General features: G+C 34.2%; 1 protein-coding gene across 17 annotated transcripts in view; it reads right to left on the bottom strand.

The window, feature by feature from the left end:
• Positions 1–1065: 1065 nt before the first annotated feature.
• Mbnl1 (muscleblind-like splicing regulator 1) overlaps positions 1066–21469 on the bottom strand; it is a 200261-nt gene continuing 179857 nt past the window's right edge. For 8 of the 17 annotated variants that reach the window (XM_013518604.1, XM_013518605.1, XM_013518606.1 and 5 more), the window contains 7 exons: positions 19833–20090; positions 18635–18688; positions 17626–17779; positions 10676–10711; positions 9897–9991; positions 6991–7065; positions 1066–4477 (listed from right to left, as the gene is read on the bottom strand). In XM_013518604.1, the coding sequence (XP_013374058.1) occupies positions 7009–7065; positions 9897–9991; positions 10676–10711; positions 17626–17779; positions 18635–18688; positions 19833–20090 (654 nt within the window). In that variant the 3' untranslated portion in view covers positions 1066–4477; positions 6991–7008. Of the gene's footprint in view, positions 4478–6990; positions 7066–8136; positions 8321–9896; positions 9992–10675; positions 10712–17625; positions 17780–18634; positions 18689–19832; positions 20091–21469 lie in introns of those variants that run through there. The other 9 variants (XM_013518607.1, XM_005393043.2, XM_013518608.1 and 6 more) reach the window with 6 other exon arrangements.

Below are 21469 nucleotides of genomic sequence, written 5' to 3'. Positions count from 1 at the left end.
GCACTGAAAAGTTATAATCGCTTTTTGTTATAGTTTGTTCAATTAGAAGACATCCAAGATACTATCACTAACTGGAGAGCCAATGTCTTTATGTCCTCAAAAAGTCATGGCCCTTAGCTTTACAGAATCATCTGTAGGCCTGCCATTTTCTTTCCCATAAACAGCATCTAGAATAGTTTCACTTGAGGAGAACAACTAAAATCTCCCATAAGACTCACCAGAAATAGAACTGTGCTAATCATAAACTGTATCAATTATAAATAATGCACTTCTGATGCTTGCATTAAGTTTCAGGGGGAAAAAAGAGGGATGACTTTAAAAGAATTTGTAGCTTTTGACTAAATACCAAGTGGCTAAGTGTACCTTAGAACTAAATGATCAAATATACAAATTTTCTGCATAATGGAACTTCTGCCTTCACTGGCTATCTATACATATTGCAGCATGAAAATCCCATGAGAGATACTGAGACCTTAGTTTAAACAAAATATTTAAAAATGTTTTATTAATACATTTGCAGTACACAGTGATTACACTCATTGTGGGGAATCTGTATATAATGCAAGCACACACGCACTCACGCTCAGGAGTTACAGCCTGGCTTGGCTCAGCTGGGTATATGCATAAACACTTCCATCCTTCTGAATGGCGTGGCATATGTATTTCATTACTGAAACACTTTCTTAGATTGGCTTATTTCCAGTGCCAGTCAACTTGATCACTCAAGGAAATAGCATTTCTTAAAAGACAGTGATCTAGAATTGATGGATTTTTTTTTTTTTTTTTTGGTTGTTACTGTTATAGCTTTCCCCTTTAAATTCCAGTCAGCCCTGGAGTATCAGAAAAGGGTCAATTTTTAGAAGACACTGGGCATAGAACGGCAATGTATATGATTCAGATCCTCGGTATCCAAAAGATAACTAGTGAGAAAGAAGTAAATGCCTCCTTTCCAATCCATTAACACCATATAATGAAATGGCACAGCAGACGTTCCTAAAGATGTATATGCATGGCTGCATGAAATACACAAAAACACTTCGCTATTCAATCTCAGATACACAAATATACTTAAGAAAGAGAAGTTTTATTAGGGCAATTTCACTTTATTTTTCCATACAGCAAAGTCAACTACTGCAGTAATAATAAAATAAGCATAAAACAAATTGGAGCCCAAGACAAAATACATAATTTTAAGCAACTACAAGCAGAAAGTAAGTTGTGATTACATAATAGTAAAATCAAGCACATTTGTCCTTTCAGCAGATGAAAGTGGTAGGGTTGCTGATAAGTGCAACATTATTAACCAGCTGGAGTGAAGGCTGGATAGACTAATTCGCTAAACAAGTGCCCATTATCACACTTTGCCTTTTTGAGTGCTTCTGCATTGTAAATTAAAACGTGAAATTTGAACTGTGTCTTATTTTTTCACCTGCTGAAAGAACAGGATCCTACAGCAATTAAAAAACAATCACATAACAACTATAGCTACGGTGTGCTGTTTGGTTTGCCTGTTTATGGTTTAATTTTGTGAAAGTCAATACTCGTTTTGAAGATTTCTTTTTGTGAACAATAAACCACTGAAATTGGCAGAAACTGATTTGAATAATATATGTCCTTAGTATAGTTCTTCCTCTCTTTTTTCTTTTTGAAGTTTTAAACATGCAGTAGTTTTGAAAAATGTAAGGAATATTTGATCCATGATTTCACCTTAATGGTCGAAGTACCTGCTATTTTTGGTAATGATCTTCAGGCAGATTTGGCCCAATGGAGTTTTTGTCAGTCATGAGATCTTGGAAGGATGACATTATCTTTCCAGCTGAAAATATCCTGGCAAACTACAAGCTGTCCACAAAAAGCAAAGCAACATGTTTGAAGGGGTATGGAGTGCTAACTCTGTGCCACTTTTGCAAGCAATTTTGCTCAGTCTGTCATTTTATTAGCCTTAACAAAACTCCTTGTAATTATAGACGTTTTTATTCAAAATAAGATCTTACTATTATACAGGTTTCTCTCTTTTGACTATATACAGAAGTGCAAAAAGTCAACCTTCCCTCTAGACGTTCCAACATGCTAAATTGCAGCATAATCAACCCTCAAGAGTTTGCACACACACTATAATTCTCATTACGTAAACTTTGAGTATTTGGATTATCAACAAAAAGTCCCTTGTTCTATTTATTGATTATGCAGCTTATTTATAACAAGGCCTGATATTCAGGGATTTCAAAAATATTAAACAATACTTTAACATTTGAAATGGATACAGTAGAAAATAAATTTTATTCTAATATCTAGGATCTAGATCTTCTTATAATAACTAATTACAAACAAAATAAATCATCAAAATATTACTCAATTGTCTGCCAGGATTGTTGCGATAGCAACAACTTAACTTCTTACTTAGCAATGATTATATATTTATAAGATATCCATATAAAAGATCTTTGTTCTTTTAATGAAAACTAGACAAGAACTAACAATGACTGACATTCTTACACTGTAATATTAAATCAGTAAAATATAAATCATTTAGTTAACAATAATACGAATATCCATATGACACTACATGTAATTCAAAACTGAGTATGTTATGAAGGAAAAACTACTTTAATTTTTTTTGTATTTTGAAAAATTCATCAGTAAAATCTAATAAAACAATAGTCTATAAACTGAAATGGTATTCAATTGTTAATAGAAAATGAAAATCTAATAAATGTAGGAAATGAAAAACTACATTTTAACAAGAAAAATAAGTAATATTCTATAATGTAACTAACTACAATAACATGTGAAGTCACCATTACTCTCTTAACACGATTGAAATTACATTGGTATGGGTTCCAACCCGTAATGTAATAATCTAAGGCTTTAATAGATGTACAGTACAATCAGTAAAATCAACACATCAGTCTTATATTAGAAAGCATCTCTCTCAAGCATAAAAACTTGCAGTAAACTTGGAAGTATGGAAAGTTCTATAACTGAACTTTCACTTCTCCCATTCCATACTATAACTACCAGTGACCTGGCCCCTACTTCAGCAGTTTTTAGAACTGCTGAACAGAGCAAAAATATCCTTTACTAGCTGCAACATCCAAACCACAAAAAAGAAAAAAAAAAAAAGGAATTCCTTTGGATGAATCCATTCTTAAAAACTGAATGCACATCTATTTTTTTTTTTTAATTTTGTAAAAGGCTTTCTAAGGCTATAAGCAGTTAATCTGAACAAAACAAAACAAAATCACATATAAAATTCACCCATGTACTTTACCCACCCGATTACTAGGTTAATTAAACATTTGCCATTTTCATATTTTGGTTTATCATGCATCTGATGATAGTGCTGCTTTCTTCTTTGTTTAGAGTCACCATTTTGAATGTGACTTTGATGAAGCAAACGTGAAACCATTTTTTGCAAAGTATTTATAGTCTTTTGACTTTTGACAGAGGCTATAAATAGAAGCAAAATAATTTCCTCAAACATTTTGTGTTATCGTGTCTCAGAAATGGCATATCCCTTTTGAATAACATGTTATACAGTATAGTATGCATAAATATTACACTACAATGCATTAAAATAATTTTATATATTTATCTATTATATATATCTCCAGTATGTGTGAGTTTATCTGTATTGAGAGTTTGTGTTGTGCTGTCTATTGTTACTGTAGTTAAATTAGCCATTTCTGAGACAGCTTTGGTTTCCAAAAAAAAAAAAAAGAAAAAAGAATGGTGCCCTTCGATTGATTAGTACTAGCAAATAAGCAACAGAATGTGGCTCTGAAAACAATAACACTGAAGAAATAATACTCTAATTCGATGTACAGTCTATGGCACTTCATGAGAATCCTTGACAACATGGTACTTAAAGCCATGATGTGCTTTAAAATATACACAGTTGTGGTTTTGCTTGGCACATTCATCTCTGTCAGATCCCTCCCTCACCACGTCTTACAATCTATTACATTAAAAATATTACTCTTAAACAAAAATGACTGTGCATGCACGCTCTCATCTATAATGGCAATTTTAAATACAAGGTGCACCTTTGTTATTTGTAAACCTTGAAAGAAATAAACTTATTTTTAAAAAATTATATCTTGGTCTACAGACGTACCAATACATAATAGAATCATGGTTACACCATAGTCTGTCTTTTCAAGATGGCATGAATATATAGGAAACTAATTAGGTATGCATATTTTAATGCATAACTCTGTGCTAGAAAAGAAAGACAATGTTGTTCTTTTAGACAGGAATATCACCTCAGCACGAATATCAATTAAATGTACAAAGTGTATAGGCAAAAGTGTGCAGTGGATTTCCATGTTGTCTTTTCTTCTGTTTAACATGCAATATGTGGATGTCTTGTGGCTGAGGGATTTTTGTGTGTGTTGCTTGAAGGTATATACAATATGGCTAATGACCTCGTCCTTTCCTCTAACCAAGCACACTGTCCTTTCCTCTTTAGTATGATCTACAAGGAAAAAAGAAATAATTTGCGTTAAACTAGAAATTACTAAATGCAGTTTATAAAACATTTAATATGAAATACTTTATTTCTTAAAGTATGTTTACACATATGTTGTATTTCATGTAAAAACAAAAACCACTTCAGAGGTGCAAATACAAGGTAAATGGGTATTAGTGAATTCAGTGACATGCAGTTTAATACAATTATAGATCCTCTCAAAAACTTGCTAGAACGAAGCTAAATACAGTTGCAGAATCAAGGGGCATAATTTAGTAGAGTTCTTTTTTTTAAATGCTATTCTTGTGGAGCAGAATTTAAACATATTTACTTCTTTGTAAAATTTAATGTTTTTAGAATTTGGCTTACAAAATCAAAATCCATGGAAATATTATACTTTGAGTTTGTTAGATATTTCATAGCTTACAGTTTTTCTTCCTCTAATGCCAAGAAAAATTAAAATCCTTACTTATGAATTAAGGAACAATTCCTAATGAATTAAGCTTTAATGCATACTACAGTGTATCTGAAAGGAGTTTCGGTTTTTACATGAAATTTAGTCTCGTCAGGGAATTTTTAAAAATTAAAAGTATGCTTTAGAGTATAATTTTGAGAGAAATCACCATTTTACTGACTTAACCAATTTAAATACTGTAAACTTCAAAGGAAAACAAACATTTTTCAAGTAAACAGAACATCAGGATCCTAAAGTTCCATAAAAACAAGTCAACTGATTTACTATATACTAATGGGCTTATGGTTACGTGGTATCATATTTTTCAAACTGAATTATTGCTAAGAAATTGAACATAGTTGCATATATACACACAAAACATATCTAAAGACTATAAAAGCTGGAAACAGATTTCTTAACAAGTCAAATGAGGAGTTACTCTTCTCCTTAATTCACAAACTAAAAACAATGTACTACTGCTCATGATCATGAGCCTATTTATCAGAACTGCTCTGAGAGCCCATTAAATAAAAATCAATTTCAACAATTTGATTCATGATCTCAGCACATCTTTACTAGTGTTCCTCAAATCCACTCCAATTTCCTTTAAATGGCTCTCACATTCTACCTTTCTCTCCAGCAATGGGCTCTGTCCTCATCAGCAGGCTCTCTAACTGGTTTTCCGCCACCATGAATCCCGACGTGGCACTCTACCCTTCCTCTAAAGTCCTCATTCCTCCATTCCCCTCGTACACATTCATTGTCCACATTTTCTTTTTTGATTTTGTTGGGAAGAATTGCTCCCTCATGTTTGTTCCAGATCTCTTATTTTAATCAATTATCCTGAGATTACTCTTTATCTCCACCTGTAACTAACTCAAAGTAACACCAGAACCTTCCTTGTAATGTTGATGACCAAATAAATGAAAGAAAGGAAGTAACAATGGAATGAACATCCATTTTACTTACCAGATTCAATTTTAAATGTTGTAGTTCTTTCTAAATATAAAAATAAGTACCTATCATGCTTCTGAGCACAGGTTGTAACTTAAAAATGAACGTATATCAAGTAAAACATATTTTTTAAGAATGACAAAAAGGTGCCTTTCAACGTATTTAAGACAATATTTCTAAGTGGTTTTCAAAGCATTGTTGAGCAATGACAATGTTTTCAGAATCATACGACCTTCTAAGAGAAGTATTTTGAAGTACTTAACTATCCAACTGGCATGTAGTTATAGGTATTCACATATACCTCTGTGTGCACATGTATGTAAATAGGGAAAGTCACAACTACTGCAATGTAATGACTCTGCTAGTGGTAACGCACAGGATGAGCGAAGTTCATGTTCTTATTTAAGATTTAGTGAAACAACAGCAAGAGTCAAATTAAGCACGATCATAGCAGTCAGCTGAACTACTGATTGTGGGCCGAATCCAGCTTAATCTGTTTTGCAAAAACACCTCATAGGAACATAGCCATATCCATTCTTTTATATCAGTGATAGTCAACCTTATAGAGACAAGCGCCCAAACCGCAACCCGAAGTCTACTTCATCTCAAAGTGCCAACAGTGCAATTAAGCCTGAACACTGAGGTTGTGGTTTAGAAAAAACAACTCATACATTAACATCTTTTGTCTTAAAAGAAAAACAACGTATGTGCCATAGAATCACCACTGCTTTTACTATGTCTGGCAGCTTCTATGTTACAGTGACAGAAATGACCAGATACCACAAAAACTATATGGTCCACATTGCCAAAAGTATTTACCATTTGGCTCTTTAAAAATATTTTCCAATCCCTAACCAATGCCTTGTCTTCACTTTTAAGTCATATTTTTCTTCAAGCTTGCCTCTACTATGAAATAAAAAACAGAATTTACTATCCTTCAGTATTTGTGTTTTGTGATGTATTTGTATATAATTCTGCATAACCCGTATAAGATAAAAATGTGAAGTCTGCAAGATTCTCTCTCAGGTTTTATGAAATCTAAGTATACTACACAACTGCTATCTTAAAGAAATTACCACAGACAGATACGTATATTACATAAGGAACTTACTGTTTAGTGACGGCAACTCTACATCTGGGTAACATACTTGTGGCTAGTCAGATGTTCGGCAGATATTATGGGTATCTAACAAATAAAAAATTATTTAATGAATGATTCATGCAAGCAAGCCAACAACCAAGAGATGAAAACATCTTAATAAATATTTCAAGAAGAGTGAGAAACAGCTGTGAGGTGATAGTCCTTATCTGGTCAACATAACCATCAGTTAATAGGAACTTAAACGCCAAAATAGCAACTCATTTTTAAAAATATTTGTGTTAAATACTATTATATAAATGTTACCAGTTTATAGGAATTAAGAGAAGTAAAACTACCAAAAATTCATGCAGAGCAATAATTGAAAGAAGCCCTTTTTGTTGGCCTACACACACACGCACACACCCCTGTGGCTTCAGTTACTTTAATAATACAGAAATCAGAATAAGAAACATCTTGTTTACTTTTGGGCAACCAAATTTCCACCATTTTCATTCAAATTAGAGTGTCTAACTTTTTTCCAGATTAAAAATACGAGGTAAGAAGTATAGGGAATAATTCAAAAGAACTAGATAAGGGCATAGCCTGACTTCAGAACATATTTCTGAATCCAGATTGCACACCTTATTGTATTTTAAATAGGCAACATAACTAGAAAACTTGAGAGAAAATTTAGTAAGAGACTTGATTTAGAGATTACTTATGTCAACAGTCCCCAAAGCCAAGAACTGTATATTTGCAACTTGATTCTCCTCTAATCCAAAATTAATGCTGCTAGAATGGGAGCAGCGGCCCAAAAGATGGCGACCATCACAGGCTGCAGGAACTTGTTCTGTTGCTAGTGATTCGTTTCCTGGTAGCGTGAACTTCAGCAAAGCAACTAATTACTCTATGATTACGTTTCCTCTACGAAATGGTACTAATCCACTTTCTACAAGGTTGATGGGAGAATAATGAAGTCACATACATGAAGACATTTTATTGTTCTTTTAATGTAGACATCCTAGACTAATTCAACACACTACAACCCACAGTCTGGAGTGTATATTAATATGTCCCTATTTTATTTCCATTTCTCAGCTGACATTTTTTACACAATTTTATGGCATTGGCAAATGGCACGAAAATGTGCTCCAAGCATAATGAAGCTTCTCATACCATTTTTCCTGCTGCAGCAGGACAGGATGTTGCACCCAACAGTGTAGAAGCATCAAGGATGGGGCTGTCGAAACATACCAAGGACCTTCAACACCAATCGATGCAGATGAAGGGCCAGCTAAAACTTCTGCATGCATGCAGGCTGCATGTTGTGGCATCAGCTATTTCCAGCATTGCTAATGTACTGTAGGCATATACATATAGATGTATATGTAGATATAATATATGTGTGTATATATATATCCAGTCCTTTTTTTTTCCCTTTGGTTGTAAAGTAGTATGAAGACCCAAGATTATGCATGAAATGGTCACAGCACAATGCAAAAAGTAAAGTGTCCCCTACAACCCAGGTGGCCAAGGGCATGTTGAAATTTGCTTTGCTATAGTTCTGCTTACACCAGCAATTCTATAGTCACATATGATACAAACAAGAGAGTTCAATACTACTGATCTTCACCATAAATGAATTGGATTGAATCTACTGAGATATTTCTCTCAAAGATCATTTACTAGCATGCCACATATACACCAACTAGCATTCTTGTAAATGAGTTTGATGTGTTAGTATATATTCAGGGTTAATTTGGCAAGCTTCTGGAAAACTAATTATTCTTTGCCAAGAAATGTTTAAAGTTCATCTAAAGCTTTCAAATAAATCCCTCTTGGCAGTATACTTTGAAAAGTTTTTAATGGGTATTTGAATATCTGAAAGTTCATCAAAATGTAGAATCACATCTGATACTGGCTCTCTGGACACTCCTTCAACGTCGTTTAACTGTAGTCAGTGGGTTATCTGAAATTTGGTTACCTATTTTTATATGCTACCAACCCAACTGAATGTTTCTTTCATAACAAACATATCTATATATTTAAAACCCAAGCTAACTTTATATAAATGAGATTTTACTCCAACCAGTATTTTAAAGTATATATTTTAAATAGAATCAGAAAATGCTGGTGGAATACATGTCAACTTTTAAATTTTAAATAATATTCTATTTTAAATAGTCATTGTTATGTAACACAAAATTTACTTTTATTTAAAGTTATCCTGCATAACTGTTACTCTGTAAACTTGCAGGGAATGTACAAGGAGTCTCATTTACCATACTTTCTTTTTTCTTCATGAATATCCAATATTTATTCAGGATAATTACAGAATTAAGAGCACTTAGCATTTTTTTTTTCTTTCACAGATTTGAGAATCAAAGCCTAGAAATTTGCACATGAACTTCATTACTTTTGAATATGCCATGTGCTTATCAAAGAAATCAAATTATAATTTGACAGCAAACTCTTATTTACAAGAGTGGTCATTTGTGGCACATGCAATACATTTCAGTATTTTCCTTCTTTATGAAGAATTTAGGTAAGATCTTAAGGAACTGTATACACCAAATACTTTTAATAAAAACTTTAAGATTGCCTCTATTTTTGACTAATCAATATACCTGCACAATTGGCTGAGACAAACGAGAATTGCTTGTGTAAATATCATTTTAGTAGCTTCAGAAATGGAGCCGCAACAACCTTGGAGCATTTATAAATGGCATAAAAGCATTCTGCTGCTCATCATAGAAAGAATGTGTAGGCCAACAAGAGGTATCTTTGAAACCCCATGCTCATTACAGCACCCTCTACAGCCCTCATAGACACACAACTCCCACTGACCTCAATGGGAAATCCATGTGCATAGAGGCTGTTGGACTGAGCCCTATTAGAGTTGTTTTTTTAAGAAACAAAGCTGTAAATTAGCAAACCTGGTTGGCTGTGGCTGTTGCAGCGAAGGGAACACTTGTGGCAGATGTTGTTGCTGCGGACACAGTGGCTGGCGTAGCACCGTGCACCATGGGAACTTTCGGAGGGAAAATCATATAAGCAAACATACAGAAGAGTGTAGCAATATGGAAACCATGGCAACATGGAAGAGATCATTGGGCATGGTATTTATCATAGCAATAAGCCATGTGACAGGACATCATCACCAGTGAGTGACATGCAATCACAGCGCAAAGCAGGACAACATTCCAAGGAGAGAAGAGGAGGGGGATGAAAGAGAAAAAAAAAGGGGAAAAAAAGCTTGTTACCATCAAATCAAGAAAACTGACACAAACAGGCTTAATTTGCTAAGTCAAAAACAAGAATTTTATATAGTGTTCATAAACATTCAAAATCTAAATAAAAATAAAGATATTTACTTGATTTATACAGTTATCTGTCTGAGTAAAAAGTATTTTTATCATTTACTATTATGAAAATACAGTTTATTACTTTTATAATATAGATTTTTGTTTTACACACCAGAACTCATAGTCCAATCAAAATCCACCAAAGGTGACTAAAGGAAACTATTGTGTGTAAAGAAAACATTTATGTGAGTCCATGTCAATTAAATAGAAAATGGCATTTAATTGACAGGTGTTAGTAAAAGGGAAATGGACTTGCCCAATAGATAAAAGTTAAACTTAGCAGTGGATTTTGAGGGGCTGTGAGGTGCACCATAGGTTTAAGATAATCAAGAAACAAAGCTGGCACCTACCAACACTTGTAGCGGGTGTCATGCACAATATTGAGCCTGCCCATCATGCATTGCAACAGGAAGGTGGATTTGAAAAGGGAAAAGAATTAAAACATCCCATCACACGTGTAATTAGGAAATTCATTTGAACAAAGAAGAAAAATTGTTATTATGGGAACAGTGGCATGTAACTGTCAGCACAATCAAATCATACAATAGCACAGTGATCAATTAGAACTAGTCTCAAGTGAAGATAAAAGCCAGTTTAACTGTGTGCTGGTACACTTTGTTTCTATTAATTGCTGCCTATGGAAAAGGTATTTTGGAAAAGATTTAAATCTGCTTAATTCTTTTAAAAATAATATTATAATTTATTTTGTTTTGTTTTGTTTTAACTATCCCTCTAGGTGCTCTACTATTTCTGACTTTGACACATAAATATATTAATATTTTCTTTAAATTGAACACATTTAAGTAATTAGGGATATTGTTCATTATTAAAACACTAAATAATTCACTGCACAACACTGAACAATGTAATGAAACCAAAACATTCATTTTAATTCCCTTGGTTTTATTTCTCTGTTTACTGTAAGAGTAAACCATACAGACATGAAGTGGGTTGTGACCATCCACCCAGGAATTTTATTGGAGAGATATCAAGTAATAAATTATGCATAAAAAGAAAGTGAAATCTCTTTGACTCTTTAGTTTGAAATCAAAGTGTAGGAAAAGTACTAGAAGTGGGAATATAATTTCTTTTAAGTCTCAAATTGGTTTAGTTAGTAGGTATCTGAGAAAACAGAATAGATTTGCTGCTGCCTTAGGCCCTCAAGACTTCCCACAGTAGCAAATGCTTTACAAAATTTCACATGCAAGAAATTATCAATTGGGCTTCAGCAAAAAGTGTGAGTGGGACATTATGAAGATGCACACATCACATATAGGTAGTTAGCACTGATGCTCACAATAATTTGATCACAATAAGTAAAAATATATATAGTCCCTATTTTGACATGTAAATATTGAAAATCTATTTTAACTTTACAAAATTCAAGGCACTTTCCCATATGGAGAACGACTGTTTTTTTTTTCCTGTGAGATTATTTTAGACTTTTAAGTTTTAAAATATCACTGACTTTGTATTTCTATCTAAATCTTGGCACACCATATTTAAATACTAGCAGCATCTGGGATGAACACTTGTTAGAAAAATATCTGCCAGCTGAGTCTCGTCAGAGATGGCCTAACAAAACAAAGCTGCCGTTGAGAAACTGAACTGAAACACAGGTTACTTAACTGGCATTCTGTCACAGCTGCAGTTAGTCTGTTATCACAATTAGACTGTGGGCACAATGATCAGTGATTAATCTGGGTAATGGAGCTAGGGAAGCATCCTTTCAGGCAAAGTAATATTCTATTGACAGGCATTATTTAAGACATTTGAATATCTCTGTAATTTGCTACAACAGCTGAATAAGAGACTTATGAAAGACAACAGAAACAAACCGGTAATTATAAAGAAATTAATTTGAGGCAGTAGAGAAAGTAAAATTTAATACTGGGTCTAAAGTCTATGAAACCATTATCCTTTAGTGGTGGGGCAGCAGGACTGGGCAATTACCAAAGAAAAGATGAAAAGATGAATGAAAAAGAATAATATGGTATTTAAAGGATAGTAAAGCTAGTTTAAATATTGAACAGGTTATAGGTTTCAAATTTATTATTAATTATTTTCCTACAATTTGCCTACTGTATTTCATTTCATGCATAATGAAGCCTGCACATGCTGGAAATGAGTTAACCTTATACTATCCCTCTAAAACCCTAAACTTTTTATGACATGAATTTTAGTTTGAGTTATCTTCCTCATTACCATTATAACCAATGCACACAGTTCTGAGAGGGATTTGCGGCAAATAAACATAAGGTAGCAATGAAAATACTAGCCAGGGTGCAGTAACTCACAAATATGAAGACAAAATGCTGTAGGACCCACTTACCAAAAGCAAAAATCACTTTCGAAATGACCAAGACATCCATCTTTACTTAAATGCTTAGATTTGCTAACAATGGTGCATAAATAGCCAAATTAATTTTTTTCTTCAATTTTCAGCACAAGGCAAAATTTAAGTGGATATATTTGTCAATTTCCAATTTTGCCTACAAAGATATATGCTTAGCTGAGTGGTGTATTTCCGTGGAATGTGTTATTTTAATTACATGACTTTCTAAATTAAATTTTAAATTGATATTTGTGAAGATGCAGGGTAAGTAACAGGATGGGAATTCACAAATTCAAGAAAAACAGAAACAAGTAAGAGAGAGAAAAGCATTGTAATGGAGGCTTGAAGTTGGAATTTCCTTGTGATAATTCAAGCCAACTTAGACTTTATTTAAGAAGTACAAAGCTGATTTAGTTCTTCTAAAAATAATGCATCTTTTAGGACTAAAAGCTCACAATCAATTGAATTATCAAAATTGATATCAACCAAGTAGCATTTCCTTCTTTTTATTAATTACGTCCATATGACACAGAGAGAATAGAATGTAGAATTGAGCTTAATTTAAATTCATGAGGAAATATGTTTTAAAAAAGGTGTTTCTGACGTACTCTACAAAAGTGACATTCACACACAAATAAAAGTAGGCCCTAGATTATTTATAATCTGTATAATCGATTAGCTCTAAAAAATGAAGGTTAAAATAAAGAAGTAGTACACGCCTAAAATTGGAAAGAAAACCCTTTAACATGAATTTAATCTAATATGTATCTTTAAATAAGATGAAAAGTGTAAAACCTCAGGTATGGCATTAGGTAATCAGTAAGGGTTAGTGTCATTCTTCTAAATTCTTTTATTTTTTTCATTCTTTGTTTGGTTGTTTTTGTGGTACTGGGGATTGAACTCAGGGCCTGCACACTGAGCTATGTCCCCAGTCTTTATTTTTTGAAACTGGGTCTCACTAAGGTGCTGAACTCCCCAAGCTGGGCTTGAATTTCTGTCTTGTTCCCAGAGTGCTGATTACAGGTGTGTACCCAGTTCAAATCTTTTTTTACACAGCTGCATTACTATGCACATTGCTTACAGATATCAAGAGACTGACCCATGTTGCCAACCTAAGTTTAAATTCCTAACCCCACAAAGCATTCAACCTGACAAATCTCTGTGCCTCAGTGGATCCCAAATGACTCACAGGTAAAATTAAGTTAAACTTTTGAGGTTGTGGTGAGAAAAATGAAAAGACAACAAATAAAAAGTCAAGCACCTACAGCAGCATGCCCAGACAGCTACTCAATAAAAAGTAACTCTTTTGAAATTAATATGTGAAAAAGTAGGCTTATGGCAATAGGAAATTTTGGGGCTTAGAGTCTGAAAGTATGTACCTTGTGTATAAGATTCACATTGAGACTTTTTTAAAAACTGTGTTAGATAAACAAAGTATTTATAGATACTAGATTTTCCCCTAGAGCTCTGAGATTATAATTTCTTTTGTAACTACTGATACGCTGCTTGGCAGGCAATCAAAATTTGCTGACTGAATGAATGAGAAGATTAACAGATGAAAAGAGGGAAGGACAGAAGAGAGAGAAGGACAAAGGGAAGGAAAGAGGGAGTTAAGGATAGAATGGCAGAAAGATGGATGCATACACATGGATGGATACATGCATACACACATGACGGTCGGGTGGGTGGGTACACGCCATAGAAGCCCAACTCTGTTATTAAGAAGTTACTGTCCATTGCTAGTTTCCTTTGCTTGCTGGATGGCTTCACACAGAATCCTGATCTGCCAGCAACCCATTCCCTGTATGCACAGTCACCTGTTCTAAGGATTTAGCCAACGATGCTTCACTGTAATGGGAATTAAACAGACCTACATGTCTCTGTCATTTTTTTGAAACGATAGACTACAGAAGTGTAAAGTAAGAGTTGCAAAATGCAAATGACTTTCACTCTCTACCTTGCTCCGAAAAGGTCCTCAGAATATACCTTCCCAATTGTTAGACTGTCAGATAGGATGTTTTGGTTATAGGATTATTCTGTTATTTGTGCATAGGATAACCTAGATTTTAGAAAATGAACTCGATTGTTCCCAGGTATTACGTGAAATTACACATGAACCCATGGTAAAACTGAGTTACTTTTTAGTTCTCAAAGGTTGTTTTTTAAAAACTGAATTGGGCCGGGCATGGTGGCGCATGCCTGTAATCCCAGCACTTGGGAGGCTGAGGCAGGAGGATCATTGCAAGTTCAAGACCAGCCTGGGCTACAAACTGAGCTCAAGGCCAGCCTGAACTGCATAGTGAGAACCTGTCTCAAACAGACAAAAATAAACAAAACAAAACAAAAAAACCCAAAAAACCCACAATGAATTAACTGGCAACATTTTAAAAATTGGGGGATTTCTCATATAACCACACTACTGTCCAGCATATTCTGGAGCAGCAATGTTTAGCAGGGCCTCCATTGCAGGTTGTATCAGCACATCCTAGAAGACCCAGATACAATCACATGGCTTCAGTGCTCTGTGATGTAAATGGAAAGACAGGCGGGTATGCATACACCTGGAACTATCTGCCAGCGATATGCCTGGGAGCCACAAAAGGCTAAGCCCAAACCCTGACTGTCTCCCCTGGGCGTGGGCCTGTGTGTTCCAGTACCCTCAGGCTCTCAGCCTGACTCCCAGATTAGTTCCTGCTTCATTTGTGTATGTGGGCTGCCTGACCCCTGAGGTGTTTGAGTTCATGTTCTCCGCGCTTCAGGTTTCTCTCTGTGACAAAGTGGTTTGGCAGAAGTAAAGGTAGGCTATTTTAAACTTTTCATGGCATGAGGGCATTTTTTGTGCACACAGGTACATTTATAGTAAGGAAAATATTTCGGAAGAACTATGAAGGCAGTATCTAATTCCGATTATGTGTTTAATAAATAGGTCAACCTGTGGCTTTAGCCCCTTTAAAGAAGGAGAGAGATAAATATTATTTCACATTATTACTACGATGAAAAACAATGTATCATAAAAGAAAAAATATATTCAAAATTTCAGCATATTTCCAGATATTATAATATGTTTAATTTAAATTAGCAATGCTTAACATTCAAGAACAAAAGAACAACTGATTCTGCTTTATGAATGTGCTTAGTATCTTCCTACCTTAACCCTTATATAGGTTCTGTTTTCTATCTATGGACTGAAAACTTTTCAGGAGATACACTACTGTCTCAAGTAAGGGTCATGCATGGTATTCAACTGATGATTACACTCACTGAGAAAAGAGTATGGTCATCTGATGAGTGGAGAAACTAATGTAAAATGCATTTAGTAAGAAAGATTATTTGATGCTTTCTTAGAAGTTAGGAGAAGATTATTTTTAATTTTTGATTTTAAATAAGGAAACTGTCAGTTCTAATCATAATGTTTTATTCAATGAAACAGACTGACAAAAATAAATTTTTTAATTTTTCCAAAGAAATTATGATAATTGCTTTAAACTTCTGTCTAGTGATTTGAGTATATAAAATTGGTGTGTTGTTCACTGGAAACAGTAAAATCTAAGGACTTGACAACTTGTAAAAATGAAAAATATAAATTTTTGGAAGTTTCTGAAAAACTATTTATATAGAAAAGAGTTAAAATTTTTCCCTCAGAAAGCAATAAGTACACTACAGATCAAAATCACTTAATTTTCATTGTAATAGGGACAAAACATCACTTGACAGATGCTATTTCATGAGTATAAATATCATTTTATACTACAAGCACGAACTGTTTTAATAGAGTATCCTAGTTAATTCATTGCTGTTACATATTTATTTGCATATGGATGGCCAGCTTTGAAAGATGCACTGTTAAAAAAGTGTCTATCAGTAAAAACTAATTTGAGTATAGTTTATTCCTTTGTTCATGAATCCAAAAAGTACATTATTAATTCTCTCATTATTATGAAACTAACACACTGCAAATATTCACTAGAGTAGCTAGATCTTTGATATATACAACTAGTCATTAACTCACTAATAAAATTATGTTATTAAATTTCTAAACTCATGGTATTTTAAAATAAAAGTTAAGGGGTAAAACAGAAAATGACATTAGAGTGTTTGGCTAACTAAATTCCAGATTATAAGAACTTTAATATGGGGTGCTGGGGATTTAGCTCAGCGGCCAAGCGCCTGCCTGGCAAGCGCAAGGTCGTGAGTTCGGTTCCCGGTACCGGAGAAAAACCAAAAAAAAAAAAAAAGAACTTTAATATGTATGTTCTGAAATTCAGTGTATGTAAAAATAGAAAATTTCCAGGTATCTAAATGAATTGTTAGTTTATGTTTTTAACTTTTAAATCCATGTGAATAAATCTAGAATATATGTATGTAACCAAATTGAAAATAAATTGTAACCACAGACATAAAATTCAAATATAAATGTAAACATTATTTCAATATTAGCTTAGAAACAATAAAAATTTTAATCAAGGAATTGATTACTACTAAGAAGAGCATATTTTAAGAGCTCTAGAATATATGGTTATTTTTTTATTGTCCACTGGGGAACCAAAGAGGCTGATAACGAATTAAAATTGAAAGAGTCATTTCATACCAGTCAAATTAACTCATAGACTCATGAAGGCAAAGGGGTCTTACAGCAAGAAAGTATCATAAAATAGCATGACAGACATATAACAATGGCGAGGAAAGAGAGGAAAAGAGAAGAGAACTGTATTTCAATTCCAAATAACACAAACACAAATAAATATATAAAACACCACTGATATTTAATCTACATTTCTTTAAGCTAAAATTTCTAGTTTTTAAGAAAAATCATATGAGATACTTCAGATAAGTTTCCATTAAGGACCACCTTACCTTACCCCTTATCTATGACTAAAAGCAATCCAGGGCTGTGGTTTATCTGCTCTAACAGTAGCCTTCTACCTTGATCGACAGACTCCTTTATTAACAAATCCAAGCCCTTACCTGGTGGGAGAAACGCTGTATGCTGTTGTAACTGCATGTTGGCTAGAGCCTGTTGGTACTGGAAAATACCAGTGTTAAAGACTGCGGTGGCACCGTTGGTTTTTTCAAGAGCAGGCCTCTTTGGTAATGGGGGAAGTACAGCTTGAGGAATTCCCTGTTTAGTGAACGAGTATAAAAAACAAATACCAGTAAAAAGAAAAAAAGAAAAAAGAAAAATCAGTTGAAGGCTAAAATTGTTAGGAAGCATGAGCAAGCAAGCAGCAGAGCACTTAACTACCCAAGGGGGGGAAAAATCCAATAAACAAAAATTAAAGGGAAAATAAAAAAGCAAGATAAGAGCTTTAAAGGAAGCATTATTTCTGTCCACAACAAAACCCCTCTGGACGAGAGCACGAGTTATCAAGTGTTAAGATGTTTAACATCCCATAATGCTTCAGGCTTTATGTGAGAAGCCATTGATTTGGGAAAAGAAGAAAAGCTGCACTGCGAGCTCCATGAGGATTGACGAGTATAAGCAATGTTAATAGTTAATTGTACAGAGTGACCGAAACTGGTAACATAAAAACCTACACCACTTTGCTCCTCCCCCCAACCAGATCTACTGACACATGCAAATGTCCCAGAGCATGCAACTGTTTTTCTTAAATACTGAACTAGAAATATTAAAAAGTAAATAATCTATTACTAAAGCCATGCTAATCAAACAAGTACATAAAATATACAGTCAAAAATACATTTTAATGTCTTCCAAGTATTTCTTTAGCACAGTTTACAATGTAGTTAAACTGAATGTGGGCTGCTGGGTTTTCAGTCTTGCACTGTATGACATCCATCTATGTACTTATATTAGTCTTTCCACTAATTTTGTCAGGAAACCACACTCAGTTTTTCATTGTACTTTAGAACTTTATAACAGAAAAAGGAATATATATTTAAGTTGGTAAAAAAAAAAAAACTTGTATCTACAATAAAGCTACATGCCAAGCTAAAAGGTGAAAGGTCATAGTACCAGGTCAAAGGTTGCCTCGAGGGGTCGCTTCAGTGATTTGACAGCCGACTGAGTCTTAATTAGCAGGCAGCGAGCACATGATGGCAATGGGCCAGTGGGGTTCAAGCGCATTAACATAAACAGCAAGCAGAGGTGCATCATGGGGGCAGCAGTGCATTTTTGGGTAGGTGAGAAAAAACAAATAAAAAAACAAATCATCGGAATGCCATATACAACGAATAACAAGACTAAGCATGCACAATAAAGGCACTATTGAGTTGTTATTGGGAGGATCACTCCTCTTCGTAGTTAATTACAAACAAGATACTCTAACAGAAAAAAAAGTGGAAGGAAGAGAAAAGGAGAGAGTCTGCCTTCTGTATTTTTGCTCAAGTATCCATAAATAAACACAGAAAAGACCTCTCTCATGATTATTTCACTGTGCTGTGAAATACTACACAGTGGTTTTTTATGAATATTTTAGAGATTAATCCAGATATTTATGTAAAAAAGGGACAACATTAAAACAGCTAAGCAGAGAACAAAGAATGGACTCATTCAATTCAGCTATTAGGTCACATTAAAATTTACCTTCAACATGTAGTTTAGTGTCTACTCTAAATGATCCACTTTCTAAGTCCTTGAGTGTTGCTGCCTTATGGCACAGTCAAACTTCTGTGGTTATATAATTAGGTTATGCCACAATATTATTGCAGGCAATCTAGATAGCACACTATTCAAAATCCTGTAGCTAATTCTAAAAACAATGTTGTTGAAGCAATCCTAAATAGTTCCAGATTGTGTTATGGTTAAAAGCAGGATAAATGTAAAGGGCCTTGATGTGCAAAAGAACACACCAAAGGAACACAGTGCTGATTAGATGGCACACAAAAATAAGACTGAGATGGCAATATCGTTAAATTGAAAAGAAGGAGACAGGTGGTTCTTTTCGAAGCAGAAATTTCAGAAACTCTACATCCAGAATAAGACAGAGTATGAAGAGTTAGGCCAAGAATAGGAGCAATCTGAACCATTTGAGGAGTTACCCTCACTGCTGTGAACAGTAACTTCTTTATGTAGTTTCTAGGATACCTGAACAAACATATCTTCAGCAAAAAAACTTTCTACAAGGTTAATAGATGATAGCTTCTAGACAGATACAGTTGTTCACTTTGCTTCTTCGACTGCTGGCAAGGAGAGAGCTGATGTTTGTACTCACCATGGCAGCCGCAGTGGCTGCAGCCTGTGCTGCTGCAGCTTGGTTGACCTGGTATTGGGCAGCCTTGATCTTGGCTTGCAGATGTGCAGGTGGATGAAAGTATTTGCACTTTTCCCGAGAGCATCTTCCCTTGATGTAATCCATGCACACGGTGACTGTGTTGTCATTGGTGTCAATCATTGTGCTGTCAGCAGGATGCGCAAACCGACAATCATTTTCTCCTCTGTTGCAATTGCCACGTTGGTACTCTCGACATACCTGTGAGGCCATTGAGTGCATGGGGTTTAGTCAACGTGAATAAGCACAACCTTTCTGAAGACCGTAAGTTAATCTTCAAAACTGCTGATAGGCATAGGTGAAGGAGAAAAGATCATTGCAAACAATGCAAGAAACTCACTTCACAAGGTCTATTTTGATATATAAATTGTAATCACATTCCATTAAATGCCCTTGAAAAAGAAAATGCATGTGATTAATGGCATTAATTATAAGACATCTAATCTAAAATTATTAATTACCAAGGGAAAAGAGTAATTTTACAGTGATGAAACCTCACACACACACTAACCAAGTGAATAAGGTCAACATCCTAATAGTAAGACAGAAGCTCATCCTACATCCATTGATTGGCAGTGAAATGGACACATGACAACATTTGTATTTTTGCTCAAAATTCATCACAAACAGACAGTAGACAAATTGAATGGAAGGGTATTTTACAAAGAAAATGATGGGTAATCTTCCAAAGTGTCAAGTCATAAAACAATGAAGGACTAAGACATGTCACATGCTGAACAATCTGGAGCTGGAGAAGGATATTGATAGGACAACTGATAACACCTCATTAAGGTCTATGGCTGGGTTAATATCAGTAGATCAATGCCAACTTTCTGGTTTTATAGATGATACTATAGTTAAATAAGATGTTAATGTTTAACTCACTGGAAAGTAAGTAAAAACTGTTGCTTTTATCTTTGCAACTTTGATGTGAGTATAAAATTATTTCCAAGTGAATATATAAAAAATCAAATTTAACAGTTTTTTATTAAAATGTCACCATGAGTTGTTCTTGATCATTAGAGTCATACAGTAGCTACACAGAGAAGATAGAAAAAAGGTTAGTTTGTGTTACTGTCTGCTTGTTTTATGTCTGTTAATTTTGCTCCTAGGAGCCTAGAGAAAAGATGAAAACAATTATTTGCTATTCATTGGCTGGATTTTGACTCAGCATGAACATTTCCAGGTCTTCACCTGGGACAGTTTGACCTTCTCACCACAAGAGGGCCACCTAAAACACAGAAAGTCCTTTTAAATTTTAGCTCAAGTACTCGCAATTTTCCAGACTTTAACACGCATGCTTAAAGGTAATAGTTTCTATATTTCAAGGATCGTCTCACAAACTGAACAAAGGCATGCACTGAACACTTTATTTTGAAGTGAAGTAATAAGGGCAAACTGTAACCATGCTATGATTTAAAAAGTAAGTATTTTCATAGACTTGTATAAATAAAATGCACTTAAGTCCATTATTTTGCCTCCATTATATTTATATCCTGTTACTAGGAAAAGTGTTCTTAAGATATACTTTATAATTTGTACTGCGATGCATCGTAAAATGAGCATTACAAATGACAAAT

The sequence above is a fragment of the Chinchilla lanigera genome, unplaced genomic scaffold (genome assembly GCF_000276665.1).
Source record: "Chinchilla lanigera isolate Chin_1 unplaced genomic scaffold, ChiLan1.0 scaffold00047, whole genome shotgun sequence".
Classification (NCBI taxonomy): Eukaryota; Metazoa; Chordata; class Mammalia; order Rodentia; family Chinchillidae; genus Chinchilla; species Chinchilla lanigera.
The sequence above is the reverse complement of the archived record's forward strand: the minus strand, read 5'-3'. Positions and strand labels throughout refer to the sequence as shown.